The sequence below is a fragment of the Medicago sativa genome, chromosome 7 (genome assembly GCF_051527215.1).
Source record: "Medicago sativa cultivar Bolivia chromosome 7, Bolivia_mono, whole genome shotgun sequence".
Lineage (NCBI taxonomy): Eukaryota > Viridiplantae > Streptophyta > Magnoliopsida > Fabales > Fabaceae > Medicago > Medicago sativa.
The window spans coordinates 94,995,986-95,013,229 of record NC_140755.1 but is presented as its reverse complement, the minus strand read 5'-3'; the positions used below and the strand labels follow the sequence as shown (position 1 = coordinate 95,013,229).

General features: G+C 30.8%; 1 protein-coding gene and 1 long non-coding RNA gene across 4 annotated transcripts; both read right to left on the bottom strand.

The window, feature by feature from the left end:
* Window positions 1–6,199: 6,199 nt before the first annotated feature.
* LOC146910603 (uncharacterized) lies at window positions 6,200–11,526 on the bottom strand. 3 transcript variants are annotated; one of them, XR_015018559.1, is made up of 8 exons: window positions 11,297–11,526; window positions 10,777–10,909; window positions 9,682–9,729; window positions 9,425–9,577; window positions 9,134–9,306; window positions 8,134–8,164; window positions 7,585–7,644; window positions 6,200–6,753 (listed from the first exon to the last, which is right to left on the bottom strand). It is a non-coding gene; the product is annotated as an uncharacterized LOC146910603 (long non-coding RNA). The 3 variants fall into 3 exon arrangements; XR_015018560.1 differs by having other exon boundaries at window positions 6,200–6,744; XR_015018561.1 differs by lacking the exon at window positions 6,200–6,753 and adding an exon at window positions 7,146–7,243.
* Window positions 11,527–11,689: 163 nt separating this feature from the next.
* On the bottom strand, window positions 11,690–13,516 carry LOC146910602 (UDP-glycosyltransferase 73C25-like). Its single transcript, XM_085725593.1, has one exon. It carries the CDS (start codon window positions 13,468–13,470, stop codon window positions 11,971–11,973), a length of 1,500 nt encoding a protein of 499 aa, XP_085581719.1. The 5' UTR covers window positions 13,471–13,516; the 3' UTR covers window positions 11,690–11,970.
* Between the last annotated feature and the right edge of the window lie 3,728 nt (window positions 13,517–17,244).

Below are 17,244 nucleotides of genomic sequence, written 5' to 3'. Positions count from 1 at the left end.
ACAAAGTTAGTCATTTAATATTATACTGCTAACTAATTAAAATATGTGAATATAATGAGATTATAAGACTGCTAACTAAGAGATAAGTATGTCATATAAACATAGCTCAGTTTATAACTGTAAATATTATACGGGGATTAGGGTTTGAACTCTAAAAAATTTATTTCTCCACGTTTAAAATGTGTGAACTCGGCCACCGTACTACTTTACCAAAAAAAGAGACAAGTATGTCCCTAAAAAAAAAGAGACAAAAGTATGTATTTTATTATAAAAAAAAAAAAGAAGACGACAAATATGTAGTTCTAGAAAGAGCTTTTAAGGTGATGTAAGCGCTTACCTAGGTAAAAGTTGGATTATTTCAATAAAGTTTGTTTTACCATTTTGTCTTTTTCATTTTATTCTTTTAACTATCGATCTAGCTAGCAAGTACTAGCAACCAAGCAGGAGTTTCTATGCAAAATTGGAGGTGTATTTTATTGTAAATTTAAAGGTTCAACATGTTTTTTTTATCCATTTTTGAAGTTTTTGATTTTAACTTCTATAAAACTTTGCGTCATTCTAAATTTTTTAGAATGCACTTCTAGTCTCATGCTATTGTCACGTGGGCGTTTTTTTCTGACATGGTGCCACATAAGAAAAGAATTAGTTTGTTATTTACATATGGTTATATTATATATATACACTTTACAATGTAAAATGAAATAGAAATACGATTAAAAAAAATGAAAAAAAAAGAAATAATTACTTTTTGTTACGAGTCAACGTATATTTTTTTAATAACATTTTTTTTGTATTTTTAAGCAAGCTTAATAATCTTTTCATATAATCAAAATATGTAATAATTCCAGAATGAGAATTATGCTCTCATGACTTTATGTTTTCTTGTATATGGAGGACTTTGTTGTGATAAACAAAGTAGCCGTTTAGGGCAATTAATAATACGTAAAATGAATAGATATTTATCACCAAGGAGATTGGGGGAGGGAGTATTTCAATATATGCATTGTTGTCTGTCTATGCTTTACACATTTACAAAGAAGACAAATGAAATTTGTGCAGGCCAAACCAAGGGGCCATGCAATGACAATGAAAATATTGTTCCAATGTTCTTTGAACACCAATCGTGAGGTGCATAGTATCCAATGGAGCCCAAAGTGAGTGCTGTCTTTTTTAGGATTAGTATATTATAAAAGTAATTTATTGAGTATACGACTCTCCCTTAATGGGAGCTACGTTTTATTGCATGTTTTTATAAAAACCACACTTGTCTTAAACCCATTTTCTGGTGGAAAAAACACAATTTCATGTCTAAATCAGGGGCGGCTTGGAGCACAAAGTTTTACCAAAATTTCTTTTTACTACTCATACTAGTATTTAATATACATATTTTGGCTAGCCCTAGGCTCCAATAAAAAAAGTAATGCTAGGCTTAGACTAGCTATGGTTATCTCGTTTGACTTGTTATATGAGGTTGGACCTGTTTGGTTTGGCTTCTGAGAAGCAATTCTAGCCCAAAATCAATTCTCTACAGTGCCAAAAGCAATTCTAGCCAAAAACAACGTGTTTGGTTCAGCTTTTCAGAATTGCTTTTGTCCTCCAAAAGCAATTCTCCATGAAGCTACAAATCCTAGCTTCTAGCTTTTCTAGAATCAATTCTCCTTGAACAACGTGTATAGGTTTGTATATTTTATTATTACAACACGTTATTTTACTTTATTGCCCTTTATCAATTCTCATTCTTTATCAATTCTCCTTTAGCTATGTCTATTTTAGTAATTATACATTCAAAAGCAATTCTACATAATTGCATCCAAACATAAATCATTTTGTTTAATCAATTCCACATAATTGTATCCAAACATAAATCAATTCTCTCAGAATCAATTCTGTCAGAATCAATTCTATCAGAATCAATTCTCTCAGAATCAATTATATTCAAAGCTGAACCAAACGGGCACGAAATTAGAATTTTTTTACAAAAAAAGACATGCACATTGACGTGGCTATACAATTAGAATTTTTTTTTAAGAAAATGCTTAATCTCACGACATGCATTTTCCCGAAAAGTTCACGAATGGCAATAGAGAAGATTTTTTGATATGCAGCGCTTTTTTTTTCCGTGCATCAACAAAGATAATAGGCACTTTAATAAAACTTACGATGATTGTTAATACATAAAAATTATATACTCCAAATCATGGAAGAGTTGTCTCTCTATAATTGAGCCACATGTATAAACGTAAGGTGGATCCAAAAGGTGCAATGGTAATATATAGTTGAAGAAACATTTGAGTGTAAATGTGGCTAATGATATACTCCGGTCACATTTATAAGCAAAAAAACACTTTTTAGATTCATTCAATACTTAATGTATTTGATCAACATATAGACCAAATACATTATGTATTCAATGAACCTAAAATGTACATTTTTGCTTATAAATGTGACCAGAGGGAGTATATACGTGGTAGGTGTGGTAAAATCCAGACTTAAAATGCAAGCGGTGTGTGAGAAATCATGCAGTCGTGATGTTGTCGGGAAATTATCTCTCGCGACATATAGCAATTCTCTCCAATTGCTTACTTGCAAAAATATAGAAAATTTGGTTTTGTAAGTGCTATTGTTTGTGCTGAAATAATGGCAAATGAAATGGAGATTGAATGTGCGTCTAACTACTTAAAATATCAAATTCGTAAAAAGAAATATCGATGAAAAATCGTCTAAAAGCACGTAAATAAACCTTGAGTCTACTAACGAGAGTCTTTTAAGAAACAATTATATTTTCTTTTTGTCCTCGTGAGCATAGCTCAGTTTGTATGGACAATGCATAGAATATGCAAGGTCCGGGGTTCGAACCCCGGCCACCACAAAACAATTATATATTTATATATGACTTATAAAAAACGGACACCAAACATTCGTAAAACAGATATATTTGACTTATAAAAAACGGACACCAAACATTCGTAAAACAGATATATTTATATATGACTTATAAAAAACAGGACACCAAACATTCGTAAAGGGCATCTAAAATCATAGAGACAACCCTGGCTGAATTTACTCGTTTGGAGGTAGAGAAAAAGAATATAGTGTTTACAGCTCCAAATGAATGCAATTTTTTAAGAAAAAATGGAGGATAAAAGCAGTTCTCTCGTTAAATTCTATTATATATCTAATATGAATAAAAAATGTCTCGAATGTGAAATCTACCATTTTTAGTAAAATATCACATCTCTTTTCATGTTTATTTTACAAACAAACCAACTAATTTTTACTAAAAATAATGAGGATGGACCTTTGAATATCTTTTTGAGATCCATATTTGTTTAAGAAATTTATCTTTTTATTATGAGCAATGCTATATTTCTAGAAAAATAACATCAAGAATTCTTCAAGAATAAAGAATAGCCAATCACAATGCACTATTTGCCACAATTCAAGGAGGTGTGGCTGAAAAATAGGAAGTGGACAAATAAATCATCCAATTAAAATTTGCCAACTATTTCTTGAAAAATTCTTGAAGCTTTTTTTCTTGAGAAGTAGTATTTTCCTTTTATTATTTTAAACAAAATTGGATAAATTACGAGCCAATAATTAAGATATTAGATACGCAATATCTTTGCTAAAAAAAAGATACGCAATATCTACCCACTTGGTCGATTAACCACTAATTAATATCTTTACCGCTCTTTATGTGCAATCATATGAGTCCATTTTGCTTAGGAACATGTCATGGTTTAGTAACAAAAAGGACATTTCATAGTTTGGTTTAAAAAAAACGGCGGCATGTCACTAGTTTCCCAAATAGTCGCTTGGTTGTAACCTTAAGTTCAATCTTGATTCAATACTCTCTGGTCAAGCTAAATTGTTAAGCATTAGCAACAAAAAATAAATTAATTAAGAGGAGTGCTAAGTCTAGCGAAAAAATCACCACGAAAACATCCCGAACAAAGAAGTAACCAATAATAAAAGAGGATTGAGCGGAATTCAAGGAGGATGGATGTTAAAAAAAATTGCACAGTATAACACGGTTGGCTATTTACTCGAGACGGTTTCCTTCGCTATACATATAGCATTTTTCATTAATTTATTTGTTAAACTCTGGTTAATCCGACCAAGCAAAGCTCGTGTGGTCATATATACAAAACAAATATTTTGAATTTGAGCGCACACATAAAAGATAAAAAAAAAAGTAGAAAATGAAATATTATTACATCAATAATAATAATTATAAATTATTCTGTTAAAAATAATAAAAAAAATATTTTAAAAAATAATAAAAAATAACTATTTTTTCTTCTACTTTTATCATTTGTGAGGATGTCTAAATCCAAATTTACTGATGATTAAAATAATATATTTTTTGAATCACCGTACAATGTAGGCTCATATTCCACACATGGAGCAGATACTTACTCTTACATAAATCCAAAATAAATAGAAGGTTGCTTTTATTGATGATAGCTTGTTTTGGTTGGGTGTTCTTTAGGCGTGTACGTACTTGATTTTGTGGCCTCTACTTTTTGTTAATTTTGTTTGTAGTCTTCTTTTGTTGGCGGTGTACTCTCTTGTATTTTGGTAAAGTACTCTTTGTCCTTTACGAGTTCTTAGTATAACATTTTGCCATTCAAAATTGTCATATATGCTTAAGAGAAATGATTCACAACAAAATTTTGATGTTAATTATAAGGTTATATATATATATATATATATATATATATATATATATATATATATATATATATATATTTTTTTTTTTTTTTTTTTTTTGAGTACATAGATTGTAAAAGATAAAAAATAAAAGAGATAAAATAATCTCGTATTTTGTATTTTAATGTTTAAATAACATTTTGTATGCTTAAAACTTCCTACCTCACACAAGAGTGTTTTCTGAGGATAAGGTGGCCGGAATGAATTAAGTGGTACACGTAAATTGTATTTTTTAACCAACTAGTTACAAACCCGTGCTTCGCACGGGGGTTAGCTACTTTTTTGACAAAATATTATATCGGACGGATAGATTGCAAAATAACAGATAATTATAAACCATAACACAATATTTAGAGTACTCCTGCATCACGGGTTAAAAAATGAAATGTTCAAAACGGCTTATCACGATTAACAAATGAAAACGTTAAGGACCTTTTTTGTAGAGAGAGATGCAAAGCAAGTTGCAGCGAAGACAACAATTGAGAAGGCTAAACGTGCATTGGAAAAGTAGTGGCTTTCCACAACTCAATAACTGTAAAGTTAATTTAGTAGAATAATTGTGAACTGTGTACTTGATCCGATCCACCACCCCTGCATTATGCAGAGTCAATCTAACCTCGTGGGTACCCACTATACGGGTACTCGTGGGTATTCAGGTATCTATGAGTACCCATGAAGTTTTGAATTTATTTATTTTTTGGTACAAATAAAAACTTTTTTAATTACCAAAAAACCTCAACTTTTAAACATCCATACATAATTCGTTCAAAATTTCATAAATCATACATAATCCATATGAAATTCATGATTCTTAGATAATCTATATATTTTATGATGTGAATGAAGTGGAAACGGTAAACCTAATAAGATTGAATTAAAAAAATTTAAAATAAAAATAGGTTATTATTGAGGATTTTTAGGTGGGCGGTAAAATTTTCTTCAATAATGTTAAAACTTTAAGTAATAAGATATGATATATAAAGATATTTTAATAATTTACTTAATTTATTATCGGGTATGGGTACCCGTGGTTATAGATACAATCAAATCCGTGTCTGTGTTCATATTAAAATGGGTAGTCAAATACCCGTTTATTATACCCGTGGATGCTCGTTTAGCTACCCGCTCCATGTCCGTGACGGATTTTACCCACGGGTACCCGTGGGCAATTAGAATACTATGGTTTTGAAATTCTTTATTATATGTTTGAATAAGTTATAATTTGGAAAATCTGTTTATTACTAAAACCGATTCGTATTTGCGCTCAGGTTTCTACTCTTTTTAATAATGTTGATAAATTTATCTAAGAACATATATGTAAATGTTGCAGATTAATAACTCTAAAATGATAAACAGTCAAAGACGTTGCACATTTATAAACTAAAAAGGATCATTACATTTACTAATGCGGGTGCGGTTCCAGAAGTGGACCTCGATCCAACCGAAAAACTTTTTTGCTATAAACTTTTTAAAGTAATGAAGGAAATTTGTTCTAATGGAAAATATTATTATTCCAAAACATGGAAAATGTATTATACTTGGTATCCTTCCTTAGTATGATAGCAATTCCAATCCACATGGTATTATTCTTATAAGGTGTGGGAAGCTAGAAACTATCTACAATCTTCCACATGACTACCATGTCACATGAATGAGTATGTTCAGTAACAACAAATAATTCAATTTGCCAAACACTTTCTACTCAGCTAATAATGGACAAAGTAAACTCTCTTTTGAAATATTGAATAACCAAAAGCATGGATAAAGAGAACTCATAACTTCCATGAACAATTCATAAGTTCATGTGAACCCCTCTGTGAAAAAGTATCAATCCACAAAGGTTCTTCAACTCCTTCTTCCAAAGAATATAAGCTTACGAAATCCTCTCACCACTTTTGAAGAGTTCTCCTCATCATTTATCCATTTCTTCCTGTTGTGGATTGATTCTTGCATTGCTTCGTTACTCGGCGGAGGAGTAGAGATTTGAATCTCTGAGACTTTAGATGAGGTAACATTACTTTCTTCTATTTTCTGATTCACCTTAGAATTCACAGCAGTAAATATTAATGGTTTGTTAGGTAATGCAGCTGTAGAAGTTGTGATCATGTTAGTATTATTTCGAAGTTGGTTATTATCACCACGAAGTGAAGTTGTCATTGAAATATTATACAAAATATACATGCCAGAATACAATTTCCAAAAGATTAGAATATGAGTGAAAATGCAAACTTCATATTCATAAAAAAGAATAAAAAAATAGAACATTTACATGAGATTGGAGCATTTTCTTTTGACATTGTTTTCAACCTTCTTGTTTTCTTAACTTGGAGAACATTTTTTCTAAGAAGTCTAGCCTTTGCTGCTTTATTTTTTCTCACCCCATCTTTAAAAATCAAGTGTTCCTTTGACTTCTGATGATCCATCTTAAACGAACTTTGTCAAGAATTTTGATTCCAAAATCTTTCCCAAACCATTTTAATATATGCAAAGATACCATAACCACAACCACTCATTGTTGAGCAACAATTGACTATAATTAATGAAAAAGCAAGCATCAACAATATAGTGACACCTAAATTTTGATTGAAACTACTTATAGTTGAAAAAATAGAACTCCAAGGAAAGCAAGAAATCAGATATGATGCACAAAAATCAAACGAAAAAGCAAGTCCCTGTTGCGATAATTGATAACTAATTATTTATGTTAATACCTGCCTTGGTTATTCTTGAACCCGTCACAAATTCCTTGTGTACGTAGAAGTTACATTCAACTAAACATTATTCATTCTAATTGTGTCATCACAAATCAAAGGCAAAATCACTTCTCATATTGTTCAGTAGGTAGATAGATACCAAAGAAGGTGATCATACCTAAGGTATCATATAAAGGAACACAACAAAGTCCATGAGCATTGCAGGCTTGAAATTATCCTAAAATATGTAAGAACATGTTGAGTTAAAAGGATAATAGAAGCTAGCTTAGCAACACTGAAATTGATCACCACTATTGGTGACAAAGGATGTCCAAGAGAGAACAATCACATTCAAAACAACATTTCATATTCCCTCCAAACAAAGGTTAGTTTCAAGGCGGCTGCCTAGCACTTCCACCTTATTTCATCTTCAATTGATCCACCAAGGTTGAAAACACTCATATTCAAGTATGATTTGTGCAAAATAGTGCAGAAAATTTTTCCATGCTAGAGGAGACAAAATGTGAGAGTTTAGGATCTTAAAATTATAAGTTATCTAGCATCATGGCCTACGGTTTTGTTAACTAATTATCCATATACTTGTATAATGACCTAAACCACTTGTCACTTTTGAAGTGACTCATTTTTTAGACTTATTATCAGAGCATAAATAGCTTTGTTAATACGCTTTTTTACAGCAAAAAGTGATAAAAGGTCATTTATTTACCTGCATTGTGATCCCTCTTTTTCATGCCGGCCTGAAAATTTAAGGCACTAAAATATATAATTTTGATAAAGTTGTATAGTCCATCACCAAGGATTAATGCAATGGAAATAAAAACATGCATCATGAAAATAAAGAAAAGTTAAGACTTAAAATGGAAGAGAAAAAACACAACTCAAATCAAAGAAGTTCTAATAGAGTGTTCCTAAGTTTTTGTTTATTCAATGACCTTATAACCATTAAGACTCTTCATGATGTTTCTTTGTCTCTGCAACATAACATACACATTGATGAGAAGATAGACATAAACTTGGAAAAACAGCTTCTCAAGCCGATTCATATAACTCAAGTTTTGGATTACCTAAAGTCAACCATGTACCTTAAAATTCTGTGACAGAACAGCTGTGTTTAAATAGCAACTGGGACATTTAGGCAAATTATAAAATTATGAAATTAAACATGAAGAAACTACTGTATGTCCTCTTTCAAACGCAACTGGTCCCACTTGAAAAGGAGTTTCCAAGCTTAAGATGTTAACTTTCTAAGCTGACTGATGCAACATAACTTGTAAAATCGAACAGCTCAATTCATAAAATCACTATAAATCACATAACCAATATAAAAATATAAGACTTGACAGTATTAAAGTAGTAAAAGTAAGCTTTCCAATCTAATTGGTTTCGCAACCAACAAATTCATATTTATGTAGGCATATATCAAATGTGTGTACAATTATAGGACATAGCAAATTTTAGAGAATAGAGATACATTTGAACTTATACTCTTTGAAAAATGAAAGCATGAATTATATCACATGTATGTTACAATCATAATTTGCACTTTTATATTATCTAGTACTAATCATAATTAAGCATGCTCAACTGTTTTGCATACAAACAAAACATCATCAATTTTATCACAATCATAATTAAGCATGCTCAATAATCAAACCCTTTAAGAAAAAACAAATGCCAAATGTGTAAATGTGTAAATAATAGTAAACCTCATGTGTAAATGTTCTGACAGGTATGCCAAATGCCCTAGCCAATCCAAAATCTGCAAGCCTTACTGAATTAGTGCGCCAAATATCAACAAATTCTGTGGTTTCAAGTCTCAATGAAGAACTCTATGTGAATGACAATAAGCAACTCCACAGAGCATTTGATAAAGGAACATCTGCAAAAGGATTAAAGAATTCAAACTCCAAATTAACTGGCCAAGTTCACAAAAATTAGCAGCTCTATTTTTAGAAGCTCCCACAAAAATTCGCATAACTTTTTAAAAAAAATATTACAGCAATCCAGATCCAACTACGCTCCAAACATTTGAACCGCTACCATGAAAAATCTCAAAATCACCGATGGATGCACTTCGTTGCTTCTGTACCGCATGAGCTATATGATTTATGTCTACCTTTATCTGGCTGAAGTTCAAAACACTCAAGTATCTGATAAGAAACATTCGTCAGTAGCCAAATACAACAATAAATGATAATGCAGATAGGCACCTGAGTTTATTGGGAAAATAGACACCTGAAGAGATCCAACTTACAATATCAAAAACCCGGTTCGGATCCAAATCAAAATGACCAATCAATGACTGCATAAGTAAGGTAAACCAAAATTATGATCATTATCGTTATAAAACAAAAACAGAAAATTATGGAATAGTCATAATACTTCAAATTGTTAAGATCTTAATAATGCCCATTGTTGATGCAGATCCTTTTTTAGTCAATGATGCTTCAAAAAAAATTGTATGGAACACATAGTTAAATTCATTTTGGTTAAGAATGATTAATTAAAGCAGTATTTAGACAATATGCATACAGTGGAATACACAATAAAATTGCTATGATATAATAACAAAACCAAAATGATCAAAAAAAGAAAGAATAAAACTAATTTACTTCAACTCTTCAAGCAGTGACCTTTGACATGTCCAAAATCCACGGCTTGAAAATTTGTTCCACACATTATGAAGCCAATAATACCTAACTTCCCAGGAATCAAGTCTAATGGAACTTCTCAAGTTAAAATCTGATAGAATCATCGCTATTTAAATAATATGAAAATGTCTATTGCAGCTTAAAATCATTAAAATAATGTGATAAGATAAACTCATACAATTCTCAACAGGACACAAATCATTGATTTGAATTGAATCAACTTATACAATGCTTCTAAATTTCTCACAATGCACAATCAATGAACCACACAACACCAATTTGGGATTAACCAATTAAAATCAAAGTAATTTTGGGGCTTCAACTATCAAGATGAGAAAAAAGCTCAATTATTTTAAAAGAATGAACAAAACCCATGTTAATTAAACGATAAAGATCGAAAATTGGAAGCAGAAAAACACACTAACACAACAAATTGAAGCCAAAACTGAAATTGCAAACACAAAATTAGGGCACAAAACTAATTCCAAATCAAATTAAATTCAAATCAAACATAAACCTGATGAAATTCAACAACAATTTCACACCACAAGTGAAATATATATAAGTATATGAATTCAAATTCAACAATTCAAAATGAAACACCATAAGCCGGATCAAACAATAAACATCATAATTCATAAACATAAAATATGACCAAAAACTTGCAATAATTGAACTGTTGTGCCAGTAAAATATACCTTCAACCAAGATGGTGCTTTGAAGATCACAATATCAGACACATCCCGCTTTCTAAAGAAGAATGAAAACTGTTACACAAGATTGAAAAGGGTCTTCAGCTACAGTCACAAATTGTCCTGCTTCCTCCCTTTTCTGCGTTCACCAAACAAATACAAAACCCTCATTAAGATACCAACTCACCAAAATACACATGAAAGCATGAAAAAAAGCCACAAACAGAAACCCAGAAAACGAAAATCATCCAAGAACAATAAAATTCTGAAAAACCTTTTTCTGAACCTAAAACAAACCAAAACCACAAAATCAAACCCTTAAAATCACAAAAACAACTTTCTGGAGACTTGCATGCAATTAGATTGATTGAATAAAAATTAAAAAGTTGAAAAATTCAATTCTCTAAAATTATTGTTTGAATTTGAATAAAAATGAAAACCCAAGGTGAAAATTGAGGGAGAGGGGTAGAGGAGAAGAGGATTGAGGCTTGATCTGTGACATGCATGCTGATGAAAGATGGAGAACCGTGGATCAGTGTGTTCGACGGCGGCGACGGCAAGATCAACGGCGAGGTTGACGGCGGTGGTGTGTTTTATTTTAGAGAGAAGGCGTTTTTTTTAGCATGCTGAAGAAGGAAATGGAAATGAAGCAGTAGTGAGAAAGCGCCGCCGTTTTTCGCGACGGAAGAGAATGGTTCTCCTCCCATTCCCGTTCCCCCTTTCTTCTCCCGTTCCCGTTTCTCTCTCCCTTTTCTTTTCTTTTGTTTTTTTTTCCTTTTCACATATATATATGGGGGGAGATGGATATTTACCAATTTACGAAAATACCCTCAGAGGGGCAAAATAGTAAAACGTACGGACATTCATTTTTCTATCTAGTTTAGTAGACAAAATAAGAAAAACGAACTGACTAGTTAAATGTCTATAATGCTTGTAAAGCAACATTAATTTATTGATTTACAATTTCATAATAAAATAAAATCATACAAACAAATAACAGCTTGTCATTGCACAAGTTTCAACATATAAACAAAATGAAGTGAAAACATATACCACCCTCTTCTTATAATATAGAAGTATTATTATATTAATTCAATACCTCTTCATGCATGTTGCATAACTTCGTGCTTTGCAGTGTAGAATATGCAATGATAGAAAAGGAAAAAAAATGACAAATTATGTTATAAATTGCATATCTCTTCAAGTTTCAACTTTGATGCTTGATTGTTGTTGCATGATATCTTGAATAAGCAAAGTGATATTAAGATAAGAAGATCCACCTTTTTCAACAGCTTTTTTTGCAATCTCACCAAGTTCACTAGCCCTTTCTCTTCTCTCTTTACTCTCTTGATCTTCCTCATTCATCACATTGCATATTGCCTCTTTAATAACTTCCTTCTTCACAACTACACCTAATTTCTCTTCCTCTCCCCACTTCAATGGAAATTCAACTCCAAGACTCACTCCAATCCTCAAAACTTGAGTAACAAGTTTCTCATTCAAAAATTGGTCAGCAAATAATGGCCAAGTTATCATTGGTACACCAAAACTTACCCCTTCAAGTGTTGAATTCCAACCACAATGAGTCAAAAATCCACCAATTGAAGAATGTGATAATATCACCATTTGTGGGGCCCACCCTCTAATTATAAGTCCTCTTCCTTTATTCCTTTCCTCAAACTTTTCATCACTAATCCATTTTTCCAACTCTTCACTTTTATAAATTCCTTCCCTAATAACCCAAATAAATGGAATTTTTGTTGCTTCTAATCCCAAAGCCAATTCAATAAGTTGTGAAGGAATTAAATTGCATAAACTTCCAAGACAAACATAAACAACAGATTTTGGTTTATGCAAATCTAGAAACTTTAAACAATTATGTTCACTTATTGAAGCAATGTTACCTCTTTGAGCCTTATCTAAACCATCTTTGTTGCAAAGTGCAACAGGACCAACACACCAAACCTTATCATTTCTTACCTTTTTGTAATCATTAACATATTCTTTCTCTAACTCCTCAAAACTGTTTATGATTACACCATATGATTTCATTTCAGCTTCTTGCATTTTCTCAGCAAACCCCTTCATCTTTTCCTCTTTCACTGTTCCTGGTATCTGTTCTTTTGTGACTTGAATTTTGTCAGGTATGCCAGGAATAGAGAAAAACTCTGTTTCTGAATTGATGCTTTCAAGAATATTTGAAGTGTGTACCTTGAACATGCAATGGAGGGTGAAACAACAAAAACCATGGAATGAAATCCTTGGAATGTGATGTTTTTCAGCTATTTGAGAAGTCCAAGTTATGCAAAAATCAGAGATAATGCAACTTGGTTTTGGTGACAATTTATCAAACAAATCTTCACCTTCCTTTTGAAGCAAGGAAACTGCATGGAATAGATTGTACATCATATTCATGTCTTTTGAAATGTTAACCATGTCGAAATTCTCGCAACCATCTGGTAATCCAACTTGTTTTGATGGAAAATTTAGGGTTACAAGTTTGATTTGAAGGCCAGAAGAAACAGCACGAGAAAGAACTGAAGTAAAACGTGATGCATTTTTTGGTGTAGTGAATATGGTAACAATAACACCACGTTGTGCTAAGAGTTTTGCTATGTCTATCATTGGGATAATGTGGCCTTGTGCTATTAAGGGAAATAACACAAAGTGTGGAGCATTAATGTTTGCTTGCAAAACCATTATGGTTGGCAAATTAATGAGCAGTGTATGTTAGAGTTGAATTGAATGTTTTATGAAGATGATACTCCCTCCTCACCACAATATATACTTGAAGTATTTGTAAATAAAAAGTTTTTTTTTTTTTTTTTAAAAAATTTGTCGCTTTCAACTTTCAAATTGATGTAGTACATTATATTTTTAGCACTTATATTTATACATATTAAATTTTTCTACAATCATTCAATAATTATCGATCTATTATATCTATCAATTCGTTCTTTTTATTTCATTCGTCTTTTATCATAGGAACCTCTAAGAAAGATCGCTCATACTACCTCCGTCCCTAATTATAAGACCCTTTTGAGAATTTTTTTTGTCCCTTTTTATAAGACCCCTTTGCTATTTCCAACTACATTAATTATTTCTTTACATACATGCCCCTATTTATTATACATCTTTTTCTTCAATAAGCAATAAATAACATGTTGAAAACATAAACCAACCCTCTCTCTTAAAGGATAAAATTGTAAAACCAATAGTAATTACAAACATATTTAATACAAATATCCACTATCTTAATTCCCGTTATTTTTTCAAAAGGGTCCTATAATTAGGGACGGAGGTAGTATTAAGAAAACGTGTTTGATTAATAAATATATCTGAAATGTGTGCGGCCATCATTAAATTATCATTTGTATATAAATACGTTCAATGTTAAATTTTTATATTCCAAAATAAATTGAATGTAGTATTATTAAAGAATATATTTGAAGAAAAAAAATAATAAATGTATCTAAAATTTTGTCGTGACTCTTATATTTAAAGACAAATAAAATTATGTAAAAAGTCTTAATTAATACTATTAATCTAATATTACACACACCTCTTTCAGTTTCAGTATATTCTATAATATATTTAAATACATCTGATGGATTAATTAATACTACTAATATTACATCACTTTCAGTTCCAGTATATTCTATAATATTTGTAGTTTTAGTAATTATTTTTTTGGTAAAAATACTATTTTCCCGATTGACTTCATACATGGATTATTGTAGAACACAGTAATTTGCGTCAGCTAGTCAAATATGTGGATTATTGTAGAACACAGAGTATACGATATATGTGGATTGTGTCAAAAAAAAGATGATGACATATGTGTTCTAGAAGATTTCTATATCTTGTGAATGGTGTGATGTAAGAGCATATGCAATGAACATTGGATTATGTTAGGAAAGTAGTGATGGTATGCAGTATTGCAATGCATGGATATAGGTCTAGAATCGTGTGAATCACACGTAGCATGTTTTATGATGACCACAAATTCTATGCTAGGACGCAAACAAAAAAGTGAGAGGGAAGTGACGTGAAGATTCAATTCTAGTAAGGCAAGAATCAGAATGGAAAAGACTCTTGCCCACTTGTTTACCTGAATAAATTCTTGCATGACCACATCCACATGGTATTATGTACGGTATTAAACCTTGTTAATATATTCAAGATCAGTGTATTTGTCTCAGATCTTTTATGTAGAGTTTTTGCCGACTGAAAAGTGGGTTTGGGAGAGAATATTCCACCTAAAGACCGCGCGGTCAATTAAATTTTTTGATGGAAATATTAGTTATTGATAAAATCAAAATTAACAACATTGTTAATGAACAAAATATGGAGTTAGGTAACATGTCTAAAACTCTTCCGTGTTTTACTTGGTATATTTCTCCGAATATCCTCGTTGTTGTTTTGATTTGTGGTGTCAACCTAATTGGTTTGTGGTCCTTTTTGATTGATTTTTAAAATAAAATAGGAAAAAATTAACCTCAAAATAGGATCTAAATGTGTACCCTTATCAATTTTTGTGAAACTATGGATTTTCTAAATGAAAAAGATGATGAAAGCTAGCTTATATATAGGATGAGTATGCCCTAATCAAATATATACATCCAACTACCTAAAACTCTTATTAATGTGAGATTTTAGTACAACTTTAATATGAATTTTTGTGAAAATTGTCACATTTGTCATGCTTAATTCAGCTTTTATATTATGTTAAACATCTCACTAATCCTTTCATCTAAGAAGTGAGATATTTAACATTTAAAAAAGGTGAGATATTTAGTGTTTTTTGACAAGTGATATATTTAGTTTAGGGTCAATTATATGTTGTACAAGTGAGATAAATATAAGTATTGCATCATTAAGTTACAAGTTAGTTTCACCATTAAATTAATAAATTTGACCATTAAAATTTAAATAAAATATGATATGATTTATCGATTTATTAGTAAAAAAATATTTTGTATGGTGCAAGATCTTTTATTTATGTATATTTGATAAATTAAGTTTTGATTTGGTCGTTGTTTCTAGACTTTTTATCAGTCTCTTCATCTCCATGGTTACCATGTGTGGACAATTTATGCAGACAAAAACGCCGACCGAAACAAACATACGTGGGATATTCTGAGCCTTTTCAACCCTTAAAATTAAATTGATTGATATATGGCCAGAAACTTCTTAACTTTATCTGTCCCTTTTTGACTCAAGCCTCTAGTATTATTGCTTGTTACTACTATTTCTTTGAAAAATAGTACCCATCCGTTCTTTTATAATTGTCACTTTTACATAAAAATTTTGTTTCTAATTAACTGTCGTTTTCAAAGTCCAATGTATCTTTAAATGTGGCTTTACCTATATTACCCTTAGATATTTATTGTAGAGAGAGAAATATATGAAATGAAGTATTAAATGATTAAGGTTATTATAGAAAAAAGATAAATTGTTGTATCAAAAGTAGTAAAAGTATTTGTTGTCTTGGTTTGTGTAAAAAGTCAAAATGTGACAATTAAAAAGGGAAGGAGTAGTAGTATATAAAATATTGGAAAGACGCTAGAAAGTAAAAGTTCTCTCCAGATTTCAACATCCAGCAGCCACTAGTAAAGCCTACAATCTGAGGTCGGTACCATATGCTCTTCAAGAAACAAAAATGCATTTCCCCATATGATAACGAGATAAGATGATCGATTCTACAACCGTGCGTTATCTTTCTGCTTTGTTTGGATGAGAAAAACAAAGTGAAATGAAAGAATATTAAAAGAATGAAAATGAGTGGAAGGTGCGATGATTATTTAATGGTTAAAAGAAAAGGATAAGAAAAGAAATATATATATATATATATATATATATATATATATATATATATATATATATATTAAATGACATAAATACCATATAAAAATGTAATGTTGTGTACATTAATCTTATTTGTTGCATTTTTGAATTTTATTGTCATACTCAATAGTTGATTTAAAGAAAAATGGTATATAAAGTTAGGTCTAACATAAGGAATTAAACTTCTATAACGGAAAAAATTAAGTTCAAATCTCTGCTAACATGATATTTACAGTGAGTCTATCTTTTTTTTTTGTGGTGACCGGAGTTTGAACCCCGGACCCTACATATTTTTATGCATTGTCTATACCAACTAAGCTAAGCTCACAAGGACAGAGTAAGTCTATCTTGAACATTATGAAAGCGGGAAAAAACAAAAAAAAAGAGTTTAATTTTCATGTACATACATTTTTATTATTCTTTTTCAGAATTAATGAAGACTCACGCGACAATATTATATACATAGTTTGGTTTATCATCTTAATAAATTATTTTATTTTGGATTAATCATGTTAATATTTCTATTTCTGTAATGGGTGGATTTTGATCTCGTCGATTTGGTTTAAGTTTGTTTTCTCAAACCAAACATCAGTTCTGAATAAAATAAAATACACACACACAACCAAA

What these genes read in the sequence shown, in the direction of transcription:
- LOC146910602 (XM_085725593.1), bottom strand. Translation starts at nt 13,470, where the DNA reads ATGGTTTTGCAAGCAAACATTAATGCTCCACACTTTGTGTTATTTCCC.